Genomic DNA, 14615 nt, shown 5'->3' with positions numbered 1-14615 from the left:
TTATCCGCGAATTCTTTAGTTGCAAGCATACTCAATCAAGTCACATTCTATACATCAAACTGTCGCTAAGTTTAACTTTCACTGCGCATATATACAACTTAGCATAATTAATCAAAAAGTGCTAGAAGTAGCTTAAAAGTTTTAAAAGACCCAATTCACCCCCCCTCTTGGGTTGTATCTACTGGGCAACAGTGTGCTTATTAACTAAGACTGCACTAGTTTTAAAAAAACTAGATACCTCATAGCTCAATTTTTTAATGTCTCCTGGAGAGATGCTTAATTCTGCAGTATCTGAAGTTCGCATCTGAACAAAATAAAACTATATTCAAAAGGCAAGCAATTGCACAAGAAGCAGATTGCATGACCATGTAAATGGATTGCTGAAACTTCACTACTTGTGTTGGAAAATAAAAACTTCCTTAGATCCCAAGAGTAAACGTCATGAAAATTAGTAGCATCACAAATATGCTAACCTTTTTATCTTCCTGTTGTTGCGTAGGCATCTCCTTTGGTGAAGAACAAATGGTTCTGTCATCAACTACTGAGAAGCTAATTGGGGAAGATGAATCTCTCTTAGCAGTTTCTGTTAGGCAAACCATAATATGCTTAGGCCATTACTTCTATGTTAAAAGAATAAAATGCTACCAAGATCAAGAAGAAGATGCAATAGATCATAATTATGTCCAAACCTGACTGGTTTGAGTTAGATGAGTCCGTTTCAAGACCAAAATCTGGCAATCCTGTAAAATCCTCATGGGCAAGTACCATTGCTGGCATGCCTATGCATAGCTGATCTCCTATCTATAATACAGAAAATATATTCAATTTTTTCAGTTAGAAAGCAACCGAAAACGAAGGGGGGAAAAAGCTCATGATAAATTTCACCTGCAACATATCAGATTTCACATAAACGCTTAACCTGAGGGTCAGACAAATCTACTATTAAAAACAAGCCACCTAAAGAAAAAAATAACATTAATATCTCCATTTGCTGGATAAAAGGAAAAATACTTCTCATTAGTTTGGTAGATAAGTAGTCTTGGGCTTGAACCTTTAGTAGCACTCAAAACATATCACAAATTAGAAATATTCATATCTCTATCCATTTTTATTTGGCAAGTATGATTATGGACATGTACATTCATCGGATGCCAAAATTCATCTCCATAACTACTCTAAATGGATACAGATGCAATAACTTGTGGGTACAACTGCATATACAATCCGGATAGTAAAACTATGTTGGTAAAATATTGTTCTACTTTATGTTTTATTAACTCAAAATAAACATACAAACCTCCGGACTTTATGGAAAAATTAAATTGAAAACTTCTTCATATTTCTTGTTCCTCTTTTGAGCTTATGAGAGCTATATGAGACTAAATAGGGCTGAAAATAGATTCAAAAATTGAGATACAAATAGGATGTTTCAGTCGGTTTAATGAAGCAAAAGGTCCTAGAGATTCAATTTAGTCAAGATGAAGCAAGGAACTTTGATAATACAAAACAATGGCAAGTTAATGAATAATATTATTTCTGCTAGATGAGCCTCACCTCAGGAGTAGTATCATCATCAAGAGATGCATCGAAGTTGGTGAAGTCATCAGTGATTGATAAAGATTTGGATGGGCCAGCTGCACAATATTCATATGAAGCATCCACTTCTGAACTGAAAATTTCTTCTGGGGAAGGATGTTTATGGAATGAACAACAGGACCTTAATTCCTTTAACTCTTTATTCAGTTCCATGACCTTCGCCATCTCCTTCCTAAGGGCCTCCTTCATATTTCCAACTTCCCTCTCTGAATCCTGCTGACATGATTGAATCTCAGAAAACTGAAGACCAAGTGTGCATAAAGACAAAAAATTAACAATGACCTATAGCAGATTAGCACTGGTAGCTCGGAATATGAAAACATAGGTTATAAATAATAAAACACCTTGAAAAAATGAGAATAGATAAACTTGATAGACTTGATTTTTTTTTTTAAAAAAAAATATGTTTAGTATTTCACCCTTTGTTCATAGGTACATACATATAAATCGGACTATACATTAAACAAAAAAAAGCTTTGGTAAAATATATAACAATTAAAATTAATAAAAAACCATCCAAATTGGTGATGCCCACAATAAAAAATGCATAAAACTAAAGTTCATTTGTTTTGATGGTCTCCAATCTGGACAGTTGATACTATATTTTACTGTAACCTAAACATCAAAACCTAGTGGATATAAATTTACCCATGTTTTAAGATGTGTAGATCATAATCAATAAAGTGGATTTTTAATTTATTTTCCCTATCATGTATTTTAGCACACTGGTGCAATTAATGTTGTTTATTTTTCTACCACTTGATGTATAGTTTAGAGACCTTCGAGATATACATTTTTTTTTTTGTTTCTAAGCATTTTTCAGATGTAAATTATGTCCAACATTTGGACTTTCGATTTTGCATAGTCAATCATTGATTTATTTATTGCCAAAGATTTAATGTTCAGTGTGTAGTCAAATTATATATGCATGCATGATGTATGCATGAATGTTGCATGCCTGAATGTTTAAAAAAATAAAGGATTTAGAACTTCATACATGCATTTCTTACAGGGTTAACTTGGCTGGAAGACATTATTCGTGTCAAGAAATATATAGGCAACATAAAATCATCAATTAAAAAGGAATTGCTGCAATGAAGAAATTATCAAGTGTAATGAAAAAAGAAACCTATTTGTCGTGATTATTACCTCAAGCTTTTGCTTATACTGCTTTAGAACATTCCATAAAGCCTTGGCAAAATTCCTCATGACTTCTTCATTTCTCTTTATTTTTTGCAACTCAACATGCACTTCTTCATTACATTGCACTCCCACATGCACTCCTCCACGAGATTTTGGAGAAATATTTAAAACTTGAGGTATTTCAGACTCTTGAAGTTTCTGGGAGTTAACCTCTAAGATTTTTTATTAATTAACCAGGAAAAAAAAGCATAATTAGAGGGAGGAGATCGAACGGTGCCATACGGATTGTAAACAAAAAGAAACCCTGATTCAACATTGCCAAGAAAGGATCTGCAACCATAAGTTTCAAGGAAAATGTTCCAAAACCTTTTTTAGACATCTGATTCTCGTCATTTGCATCCGTATCAACTTTTCCTACGTCAACCTGAGAATGGGGAAAGAAAAAAGATGACATTATTGCGTTATCAATCAATTAACAACATGATATTATTATGCATATTTCTTAACATCAGTTCCTATACATCACAAGCTAAATAGCTAGAACCCCCCAGAGTAGCTGGAATTTGTTCGCATGACGATCACATCTGTCTATGCGGTCAATTCATGCATTTAACTTTTCTATTGAATGATATAAATATCTCAGCTGATCCCATATAGAAGAGATAATTCCTCTTCACTAAGATTAAGGTTTTTTAAAAATGACAGGAACAGGATGAAACAGTCAATGTTAAATTGAGGAGAAAGGTGAGGCCAAATCCAAGACCTCCACAGACTTATCCATCTAGCAACAAAAAAACAAAACGAAGCATTTCTAACAAAAATTTCCTAATCCGCCTCAACTTGCCCTTTTCAACTCATAAGTGATCAAGAATCCAAAATCCAATTATGAAAACTAATGTTCTACTTTAAAATCAGTCACCTTCAACTTATGCTCCTATGCAACATCATTAGGTTAATTTTGTTAGACATAGACAAATGGTACATATGTAAGTGATAGACCTCAAACAAAATCTAGAATGCATGCTTATAAATGTCATAACAAAAATACAGGGTTTTCTAAAATGAAAAGGTTGGCATTGCAACCCTGAATGAAAAATATTATTATAACAACCATTTAGTCATAATCAATTTCAAGTATTTTGAAATTTAAATTTTTTTTATGAAGTATAAATCAAGGTTTTCATCTTGGCCAAGATCTCGGTTTGTATCGACATAGGCACCCCCTAATACGAGATGTCTAAAGCATGGGTCTTATTATCTCAAAAATATATAACTGATAAAATTTGAGATATTGGCTGATAGATTATTCATATTGGCTGATATTTTTCAATCATTTTACTCCTTTAAATATGTTTTTACATTAATAAATCTCAAATTATTGTTTAAATATTGTTCTTAATCTCGGATTTACCATATTGGTTGAGATTCCAATATCTCAATCTGAAAATATCGGCCAAGATCTTGGAAAATTTCAGTTTTCCCCAAAATTTCCCAATTATCATATCAGCCAAGATAAACCGAGATCTTAGTTCATCTTAGTCTTGGCTACTCACCAAGATATAAACTGATATATTGAGATTTAAAAACCTTGATATAAATAGGAATTTTCCCTAAAGATATGTGTATCTGTAACATCTCGTGTCAAAGAAGGAAATTACCAATTAAGCTCATGTAAATCATTGTTAAGTTCCTTAATGAACAAGCGTACCATCAATAAAAAACAGGTTAATGATCTTCTATAATATGTCCTGGGGAATGAGGAATCATAGGGCTGATGATTGCCTCAAACAGGCAAAATAAATAAAGACCATCATGCCAAATGGAAGGTATGGATTGAGGAAAAGATGACCTATTTCTTAGATGAGGCAAACCAGTGCCACTTAAAATAGCTGTTTAGCATACCATTGGTAAGGTGAGGGCATTGAGTACATAGATCAGTCAGAGAGGAAGTTCTGGTAACATACAGCTCAAACAGCCTCAACTACGAGAACGATCTCCAAAATAAACTGCCTCAAATAAGTATCAAGTCAGCATGGTCACAGGATCAGATACTAGGAACAGGATTAATGACTGCAATGCGAAAATAACTTGCCCAAAGATGATGACAGCCTTCAATGAGCAAGAAGCACAATGTTGACAAAAAAACAGGACTGCATCAGTGGTAAACAAGCAACAGAGTTGGTGGGCTCATTCAAGAAGGTATGATTATGTTAAGACCATGCCAGTGAGCAAAGTTTAGGACTGGTAAATTTCTCATTTATTATGACAGCATAAAACTCAAAAGATCAGGTTAGCCACCATAACATTGTAAATCCAATGCGGAGATATTTATGAACCATGACAAATATTTAAAAGGACTTCAGTCTACAGAAAATAGGCTAACAAAAAAAGAAATAGGAAATAAGCCACACTCATGAGACAAGCATCAACTAGAAGACTACAGAAGATCTACCTTAAGCAGAGCTAGCAGCTAGAGCTAGCAACGAGCCACCAGCCACAGGCTACACATAAAAAGCTAATATCTGTCCTACCACTGCTTCTATGCCTACTGCTCCAGCTTCCGACTAGTCCTATCAATTTCAATTGTACGATAGCTTCGTCCTTCAATATTTTCAAAACAAAAGGTCTTTCAGAACACAAGGTGAATTTTTATCCTTTCTGAGGGAGATATTCTGTATTTACCCCGACTTTCCAACCTAATCCACTATGTCCTGTTAAAGCCCCATTTTTCAGATGACACTTCATTTGATTGGTTCTGGCAACACTAGAGTTTGATGAGCAGCATACAAACAACAGCTTTAGGAATTTCTCACTAAATGTGATGTTCCATTACTAAAACTACTAGTTTTATGACCCTCATCCTGAGTATTCCCACCTAGTTGCTCAAATAAATTTCATCTGATGGAGGTGGAATTGATTCATTGATATACTTCCTCAGACTGCATCCAAAAAAAGAACCAATGTACAAAACAGATCAAGCATTTACTTCAACTGCTTCCTAGTTGGAATTTATGGATGACAATCGAATGAAGTCATGATAATATAAAATGAAAACATCTGAATCCTGTGCGCAGTTAAGATTATTCTATATCAAACTAAGGAAAAAAGTCAACAACTGAAATTGTGAAGTCAAGATTATTCCATAAGAAATCAAGGAAAAAGACAAAAAGACAACAATTTGACTAACAAAAAAATATTCACATTGTCAACATGCCAACTTTTCAATTCATACCTTCAGTGCACACAACATACGTTTAGGAATGTTATATACGATAAGGACTCATCTGAAAGGAATAATACAACCACAAAGCTGAATGCTTGATGTTTTTATATCATTAGAACAAACTGACATATTTATTTTGTAGTATCTTCAACGTTTGAAGAAAGTAAGAAGCATGAATTAAGTGACTTGGACAATAACAAGGAAATAGGGACTTCAAGTATTAATATTCGTAAAATAGCTAATGAAATAAAATTCGTTCACAAAATGTGTCAAAATTCATTCATAATCAAGAGCAGTTAAAACTAGGCTACAGGTATCGAGTAAATGAGTTAGGATTTACCTTATTCTTAATGCATTACAAAGGTAAACACAGAAGTCACTTAAAAGACATTATCAAGCATCAGAGTGTTAATGACAAGCTACAATTTTGAACTCTCCTAATATAACAGCATCAAAACTTGTCAATATTAGTATGCAGACAATATGGCAGACAAGTTCAGTGGTGTATGAATTCTCTACTAAAAAACACAAACAGCATTTCTTTGATTACAAAGAACACTAGCAAAAGACAAAATGGGTACGTGAAGCATTGGATAGAAAATACCAATGAAGTTTCTGAGTTGTCGAACTTCATTCGCTTATAGTGATCCATTCTAATCAATGATGTTGTAGTTCTTTTCTGACTATGCAGGTTTGTAAGTTCTTCAAGATTATTAAACCTGAAATTGCAGATGACAAAATAAACAACATAACTAAAGGAGTAACTAAGGTAAAAAGAATAAATGCATATAATATAGTTTTATAGCTAATATCGCAAAATCATCACTAACAAACCATCTATACAAAATCAAACTAATTAACATTTAATTACAAATAAACTTAAATTAATTTTATTGGTCTGCCTTTTACATCAAAAGAAATAAGAGTGCAAGAAAGGATTACCAATATAGAAGTGCAAAGAGATGTAGCATTTTGACACCATTCGTTTTATAGACACCATAAGAAAGGAGCATCTAACATAATTTTAAACTCAAGGGAACAACATGCACAATCATACAATGAGATGACCGGCTACTCTTCTATCCCAAAACAAGAGATAGAATGTCATTAGGACAATGATCTATAAAACTGGTAACCTCATCAGCATCCCTGTTATCGGTTTATCAAGGAAAACAGACATAAGCGAAAACATGAAGCTAATAGAAAGATATCAAACAACATACAGGAGACATCTAAATAGAAACTGAAAAGTGCACGAAACAGAAAAAAATGGTTCAGAACACCATATACATGTGCGACAAAAGATGTTAAACTATAAAATGATTTCCATATAGTTTATTGGATAACAGAACATGTATAAGTACAATTTTTTCTCAATATGAAACATCTTTTTCTACACTGCACATTCCACAAGGGAATTAGCAACTAAAGTGATACTATTCCATCAACTAGGGAATTAGCAATTAAGTGGAACATAACATATTCTCTTTAGAAGGATTTTATGAATTTCCTACTAAGATTTCAATTTGAAATTCTGCATGTAGCAAGTTACAATTTATTTAGATTAATAATTAGAAGGATTTTATGAATTTCCCACTAAGATTTCAATTTGAAATTCTGCATGTAGCAAGTTACAATTTATTTAGATTAATAGTGTTATTTTGGGCTTGCTCTTTACGTTACCAGCTTCCATCTCACTATGTTTTAATGGACTGTAAGCAAGAGATGGGCAGCCAGGGACTGCATAGCGAAGCACCAGGCAGGTACCTCAAGATTAAAGCAGCTTAAATAATAAAAATAAGGTCAAATGCAAAAAAAGAGTTATATCCAGAAAACAAAACATAACATACTAAATAGTATGTAGTAAGTTTCAAACATGATGCAGAAAACATTGAAGCAGGCATCTAGGCAGTTACATGCACCTTTTTCTAAACATTAGCACATGGATTAGCACATTGACTACTTTCCTCTTTGTCCAGACTAGAAAACATGTCGAAAGAAACTCAAGAGGGTTTCCCCAAGGTAGCATGAAAATAGACATGATTTACACAGACAACAATATCATATTTGACATTCAAAAATGTGGATCTCGAAGCAGTGATTTCCGAAATATATAGAAACTAAAAATGTTGAAACCTAACAGGTGACACATTTAAATATTCCCTTTGAAAAGAAGACAGAGAAATTGAAGTACTACTTGATTTTCATGTAAGGAGATGCCTGTCTTAGTAAGAAGGACGTATCTGCATAATCTTCCTCCCCCGGTTTTACAGTTAAAATCTGCAAAATGAAACAACATGGATACTCAAAAATACTCAGAACCTAATTTTTTCATGACTATTTAACCAGACAAGTTATTGATACCATAATGTACTTATAACCCCAAAAGGTGAAGTACATGAAAGGGAATGGCTAACAAAATGATCCTCAAAAACATTAAACAGCCAGTAAATCCCACCATCCCTAAGCACCTAAAATCATTTATATGGTTAAACAAATATTAAGCACTTCAAAAAAAATTATTTGTAAGTTCATATAACGACATGCAGAAAATATTAAAGATGTAAATGGTAAGATATCAATGACAAAATTTGACAGCTTGAAATTCATAAATGGTAAAATATAAGTTTATTATTCACTCTCAAAATGAACTAAGGGATTTTCTTTAAACAATTACAAAGTTGTTCAATCAAACAAGGTGTCTATGTATGTTCAACTCTCCAGTGAGAAACAAAATACATTTATAACCAAGTCCGCAAGAAAACCAAATCAAACTTGTCTCCAAAATGCCTTGCCCAGGATACTCTATATTGAGAGAAAATGTGCTTCTCAACAGCTATGATTAAGAATATTTTCTTGCATGGACAAGAATAAGTCTACAGGGACCATTATAAACTTTCTTGTATCATGATGATAATTATGGTGGCTGCAAATTGAGAAAGGCCATTGATGGTCCCAATCGCTTCAGGCAGAGTAAGATGTCTGTAACCAGATATAGCTATAAAAGATGCCATACCAATCACACAGCATGTGAAAGGACTGCTGATGCGGGAACATCCTTGGGTCCATGAAGTTGTCAACAAAAGTCCAACAGTCCAAGCTTATTTTCTATCTATCTGGTTTAAAATTGTTTAGGGGATAACATAATGCATTTTATTTCTTTTTATTAGGTGATGGGCTTTAGATAGGACAGTATTTAGGAGTTCTACCATTGAAATCACTGTAGTGAGAATTGTACGCCTACGGTAACAATGACCAGCATATAGCAGTCTCCTATTGTACTTGTGGAGTCCTAATTGGACTAAGGGTTATTGCTGGCTGTTAGCGTTGTTTCTTTGGAGTTTACTTTGAAGAGAAAGGGAAAAGACCTGGCATGACTGTCTCTCTCCCTCTCTTATCCTTTTCTCCCATATCCTCTCTTCTGTTCTTTCTTCTCTATCTTGCTTTAAAATCTTCACTTTTATTCTAGTTACTATTACATTTCACTTGGTGGGCTTTAAAAAAACAAGAAAAAAAAAAGATATGCGCTTCTTTTCTTGCAATCAAAATACCTTTGAACTGTTGAATTTCTTTTGAGTACATGATCTATGCCGGGATTAGATCTAAACTGTTATGAAAACTAATTCTTCGTTCCTTTGATCACTTGATTATCCCTCAGCCTAAAGTTTAACTCTGACCTCAGGAACGACTAGATCCTTCTTTCCTTCCTTATCCCCCTCAATCTCTGAAATCCATGCACTGTATCATGAACTAGCATGCATTAGCCCTTCAGACCCTGATTTTGGATTATCAAAACCCTAGAAGCCCTTCTCAGTTTTTTAAAACCTCAAATCATTCACTTCAAGGGTAATCATTGCACATGAGAAACCTTAATGTCTAGTCTCCTGTAGCAACTGCTCGATGATGCACCATAACTTTTGTGTGGATATATGGTGGTTATATGGAGATAATCATAAAGAGATTCAAGATCTATAAAGATACATTAATAAAGTCTTTGCCAACAAGCCTTAGGATCCTTAAAGTATTGCCATGGCTTGGTGTTGCTTGCTTGAAATGCTTATCTTCATCCTCAATTGAAGCATATATTTGGTCTTTAGGAAGCAAGAAAAGAATGGAAAAAAAAAATCATTTGAATCCTTTATACATTCCAATTGCCACAAGGCATTCGAAAATGGAGAGATCCACTAAAGCATCAACTTCCAATTGTTTATTGGTAAATATATTACCAAACCATAATGGTCCTACAATATTGGATTGTTAGCTTATTCTCTAAGGAGACCACATCTAAAGGCACTTGAAAGAATACCTCGATATGTCAGGACACTACCAATTTATCATTCCTGAGGTTGACTGCAAGACAATGGCTAGCACGACCAGCAAATCTATGTAGGTACATAAATTTATACATCAAAATGATCCATAAAAGGTGAACCAATGTTTTAGCCACAGCATGACTACCAAGCTGTTATGCAAAATGCTTATGCACAGTGTTTCATAAATGTAGCGAACACATTGAACAACCTAATGCAAGAGAGTTTCTAAACTGAAGTTGCAAAACATTCTAGTCGCTCCCAAAATTATTTTTCCTATATCACCACAAAGAGCTTGGTCAAACAAGGTCAAATGTCATGGACAGTAAGAAACCATAATTGACATCTAATAGCAATCGCTTAATAAGATTTCTTTGATTCGGCTCCATTAAATGGTAGGGATGGGCAAGAACACTGGAAGAACTCCTAAAAGATAATTTAAATAGTTTTTCATTCAAAATATCACTTCTTCAAGGCTTGATACAAATGTGGAACATGCTAGCATGAAACATTAATGCAAAAAGAAAGGGTATTCAACCAAAGCATATGGTCAATTTCCAGATGTGTCTCAAAAAAATGTATTTAACTTAAAAGTGAAGCAAATAATGTCTCTAGAAACAAAGGAAATTAAGAAAATATACTGAAATAAGCTAACAAGGATACATATAAAGTTTACATTGTTGCAACTAGTTCTGAAATGGGAATTTTTTTGAAAAAAAAAGAAGAAGGTAATGTTATCATACCAGAGTCATGTGCTTCTTGCCTTCCAAATAATCTTTCAAATACCTAGTCAACTACCAAATACAAATGAGCATTACAACTTAGTAGATGAAGAATATTCCAAAAGAGAAGTATGCAAGTAATCTTCATACTGTCACAATCAGAACTCCAGGAAGTACTTAAGCGTCACATTATATAAAATGGCGGATTGTTTAATGTAACACAATAATTTTAAAAAAAAAACTTAATGGTAAAAGCATAAATAACTACCAGTGCTTTACTTGTTATTATAGAATAAGCAGATTAGGACCCTATAAATATCAGAAATCAAGAAATGGAAATATACCAGCGAGTTCTTGAAATGCTTGTGCAATGGCTTCTTTGGATTTTTTTGGTGTTCCAGCAAGGACTGGAAAAAGAAAATCATGAGCAAGAAAAAAAAAGAATATACAACTCTCTATCGAATACTGAGGAAATGTGCAAAGTACTAGTTGTGTATTATTCAGAACTGTAAGAACATACCACTTAGTATTTAGTAGCTACTTACTCTTAAACACAGACCAAAAACCATCGATGTGTTGTTGATGAAGTTGCTCTCTAACAATCGAGCACCCTGCAAATGGGAAAAAAGTGAAAATGATGACACATATGGATAATCAAATTTTGCAAGCTACACAATCGTCACTATGATCACATAGTCATGTCTACAGTAAAAACCCAGCATGTTTATACATGCCTGTTAGTATATTAATGTCCTAAATATCGGCTTAAAAAAATTATGGTGGTAGGCACATAAACAATGTCCGGCAACCATTGGTATTTAGCAACAAACTAGACAAGAAGATTTATCTTGACAAAGCATATTGTCTCTACATTAGTTGAAAAGCATATTCCTCATTCAACCTCCAATTGTCGTGATCCAAAAAATTGTTGGAGAGTACTCCATGTCAGGCCTATCAAAAGTGATATGACAAACAAATTCTTCACATGCTAACCAGATTATAGGTGAATGTTTCTCTTCACTGCTATGCAGGCCATCAGTCTTCAAGAGTATACGTACTCTTTGGCACGTTGATGTAACTCTCCTCATTATGTGGTGTGGAGTCACATTCTGGCCCAAGATCAAATGAAAGGTGGAATGCAAGTATGCAACCTCAGCCCGCATCAATAATTCAATATGAGCCTGGCTCATAAGGCATGTTTAAGAACTAGCACTTATAGGTATTTAATGAAAGAGCGCACGCTAGGAAAGGAAGAGGCGCCAGGCCAATCAGCCCCACTAGTGGTGAGCCCCCATATTCCTTCTCTTAGGCTAAGAGAAACAGAAAGGGAGTTGGCACCACTATAGTCCCCACATTTATCACCCTCTTTTTGTTCGATGGGAGAAATAGGAGGGGGCCAGGGTGCCCTCTATTGGATTTCCCCTCCTATAAAAGGCCACTATTGGTGAGCCCCCCTCTTCTTTCTCTTGAGGGAAAGAAAAAGGGGACTGGCCCAACTAAAGTCCCCATATTTACTGCTCTCTCTGCCTCACTTCCATCGAAAGAAAGAAGAGGAGGTGGGAATGGCCTCTTTTGGAAGCCCCCTCCTATAAATGCAAGGAGGGCTGACCACCATAACATGCATGAGATCCCTCTCTCGCACATGCAATCTCTCTCTCATCACCTACCTCTCAATTTCCTCTCTCTTACTCTTTCAAGCTTCCAGGGTGTAGAAGAAACAGTGGAATATTCCATTAGGTTGGCAAAGAGGGTCCAAGCAATAACTTAGCAGGGGTACAAGGATTGGATGCCATGCCTTATGCATTCATGAGTGCACAGCTGTGAAACAATCTCAATTGGATCACGTATTTCAATCATACAACATATGTTATGATCCTAAATATTTGTATCCTTGGTATCAAGTGTAACACATAGGTTTCATGTAATGCTCCTCTTATAATCGTGCTATAGGATTATTGCTCCCAATCTACTTCACATGCGTCCAGTCCATTTTGGTTCATAGTTCATGCATCTATACAAGAGAAACAACTTGCAAACATGGAAGAATAGAGAGACACCATAATATCCAGATCTTTCAAATGTTCCTCTCCGTTGCATGTGGACTTAATATATGCATCCGTCTTGTGTATAGCATCATGAGTAGTTGGTTCATGAACAAATATAATTAACCCAAATGGTAACCAATGAATTTAGATACTACCTAACGAGGAGAAAAAGGTAACCTGATTCCCTGTTTTTCTTTCTCTTTCTGCTCCAGCAAGGTCTGCTATGGTAAGAACAGCATTATTTGGGGGAAAATGCTGTTCATCATCCACACTTTTACGAGCAGCACGAATGTTTATGATGCATTGAGATCGGCTGCAAGAAGAAACGGCAATAAAAATCAGAGACGTTTAAAAGTCGCCAACAAACTCTGCAGTTATCAGTTCGTAAATGAATAAGAAAAACCGAGATCAACAGCAAGAACAAGAAAACTAAAAAACAATAATGAATAGCTTAGAGAAGTTAGCATTACATTTGAGATCTGCATAAGCAAGCAAGACAAAAGGCATGCTTGTTTTTGCCTCTACTTTTCAGAAAAAGCCTTCCAAGACGCATTTTCATAAGAGTGCTTTAAAGAGAAGCACTTCTTCACATGTTTGGCTCAGTAAACTCATGATGGAAAAGCTCGAGTTAGTCAATGAGACAAAAGTATGTGCAGATAAAGCAATATATATATACACACATACTTACATACATATAGAGAGAGAGAAAGGAGTTAATATGCTCTTTGGTCCCCTAACCTGAATCAAATATGTAGAATTCAAATCCCGAGTCAACGAGCATACTGAATTCAAATCAAGGTGAGCATAGCTTAGTTTGGGTCAAGATTTATTTAATGGGCCTGACTAATAGTTCAAAGCAAAGTCCAGCTGTCCATCTCATTTAAAAGCGGTAGACTTAAGTCCAACTTCGTTGAGGTTTTTGAATTGGGTCTAAATCTAGGAATCCAAAATTAGCCATTAAACGAAGCCTAGCAGTTTGAATTGAGTTCATGATAATCGGATGGAACTTAGTTTCTACTGATTCACTTGTACTCAAGGTACACCGAATCGGTACCGGTCGGCATACCGGTGGCAATCCGGACCGAGTTGGTACTGGTTCGGGCCGTACTGAACCTGTACTGACCCTGTCCGCCGCGCAGGAGCGCGCTCGCACGGTTTCCAACGCGCGCGGGCGCGCTACCCCACCTTTTTTCCGCATTTCCACGAGCAAGGCCACGCGCACGGGACGCATTTCCCCGCGCGGGATGCGTTTCCCCGTGTGGGGCATGCACGGCCCCGTCGTTTTCTTTTCTTCTTTTCCTTTTCTTTTCCTTCTCTTCTTCCTTCTTCTTTCCAATTCTTCTCCTTCTCCTTTCTTTTCCTCTCTCCTCATCTCTTCTCGCTTTCCCCCCTTCTCCCACGAGCAAGGAAGGCCGAGCACCCCGACGAGGATCACCCTGACGAGGCTCGGTACCGGTAAGTCTTCTTCTCTTCTTCTTCTTCTCCTCTTTCTCTTCTTCTTCCTCTTCTTTCTTCATCTTTCTTCCTCTTCTTTCCTCTTCTTCTTCCTCGCGCGTGCGAGCAAGCTACCCCGCGC

The 14615-nt window shown here is 35.5% G+C and overlaps 1 protein-coding gene across 4 annotated transcripts in view; it reads right to left on the bottom strand.

Moving 5' to 3' along the window:
• The window catches only part of LOC113463215 (kinesin-like protein KIN-6), a 35671-nt gene that overhangs the window by 14960 nt on the left and 6096 nt on the right, over positions 1–14615 (bottom strand). For 2 of the 4 annotated variants that reach the window (XR_005511890.1, XM_039126336.1), the window contains exons 5-16: positions 13217–13352; positions 11540–11605; positions 11339–11401; positions 11016–11066; positions 8160–8242; positions 6567–6681; positions 3106–3163; positions 2746–2951; positions 1555–1809; positions 690–801; positions 474–583; positions 239–304 (exon numbers count right to left, since the gene is read on the bottom strand). Coding sequence is in view for 3 of the 4 variants with exons in the window: in XM_039126336.1 (XP_038982264.1) it covers positions 239–304; positions 474–583; positions 690–801; positions 1555–1809; positions 2746–2951; positions 3106–3163; positions 6567–6681; positions 8160–8242; positions 11016–11066; positions 11339–11401; positions 11540–11605; positions 13217–13352 (1321 nt within the window). In the remaining variant the exon portion in view is untranslated. Of the gene's footprint in view, positions 1–238; positions 305–473; positions 584–689; positions 802–1554; positions 1810–2745; positions 2952–3105; positions 3164–6566; positions 6682–8159; positions 8243–11015; positions 11067–11338; positions 11402–11539; positions 11606–13216; positions 13353–13509; positions 14175–14615 lie in introns of those variants that run through there. The other 2 variants (XM_039126338.1, XM_039126337.1) reach the window with 2 other exon arrangements.

The sequence above is a fragment of the Phoenix dactylifera genome, chromosome 5, assembly GCF_009389715.1.
Source record: "Phoenix dactylifera cultivar Barhee BC4 chromosome 5, palm_55x_up_171113_PBpolish2nd_filt_p, whole genome shotgun sequence".
NCBI classification, from domain to species: Eukaryota; Viridiplantae; Streptophyta; class Magnoliopsida; order Arecales; family Arecaceae; genus Phoenix; species Phoenix dactylifera.
Note: the sequence above shows the minus strand (reverse complement) of the source record. Positions and strands in the feature narration are given on the sequence as shown.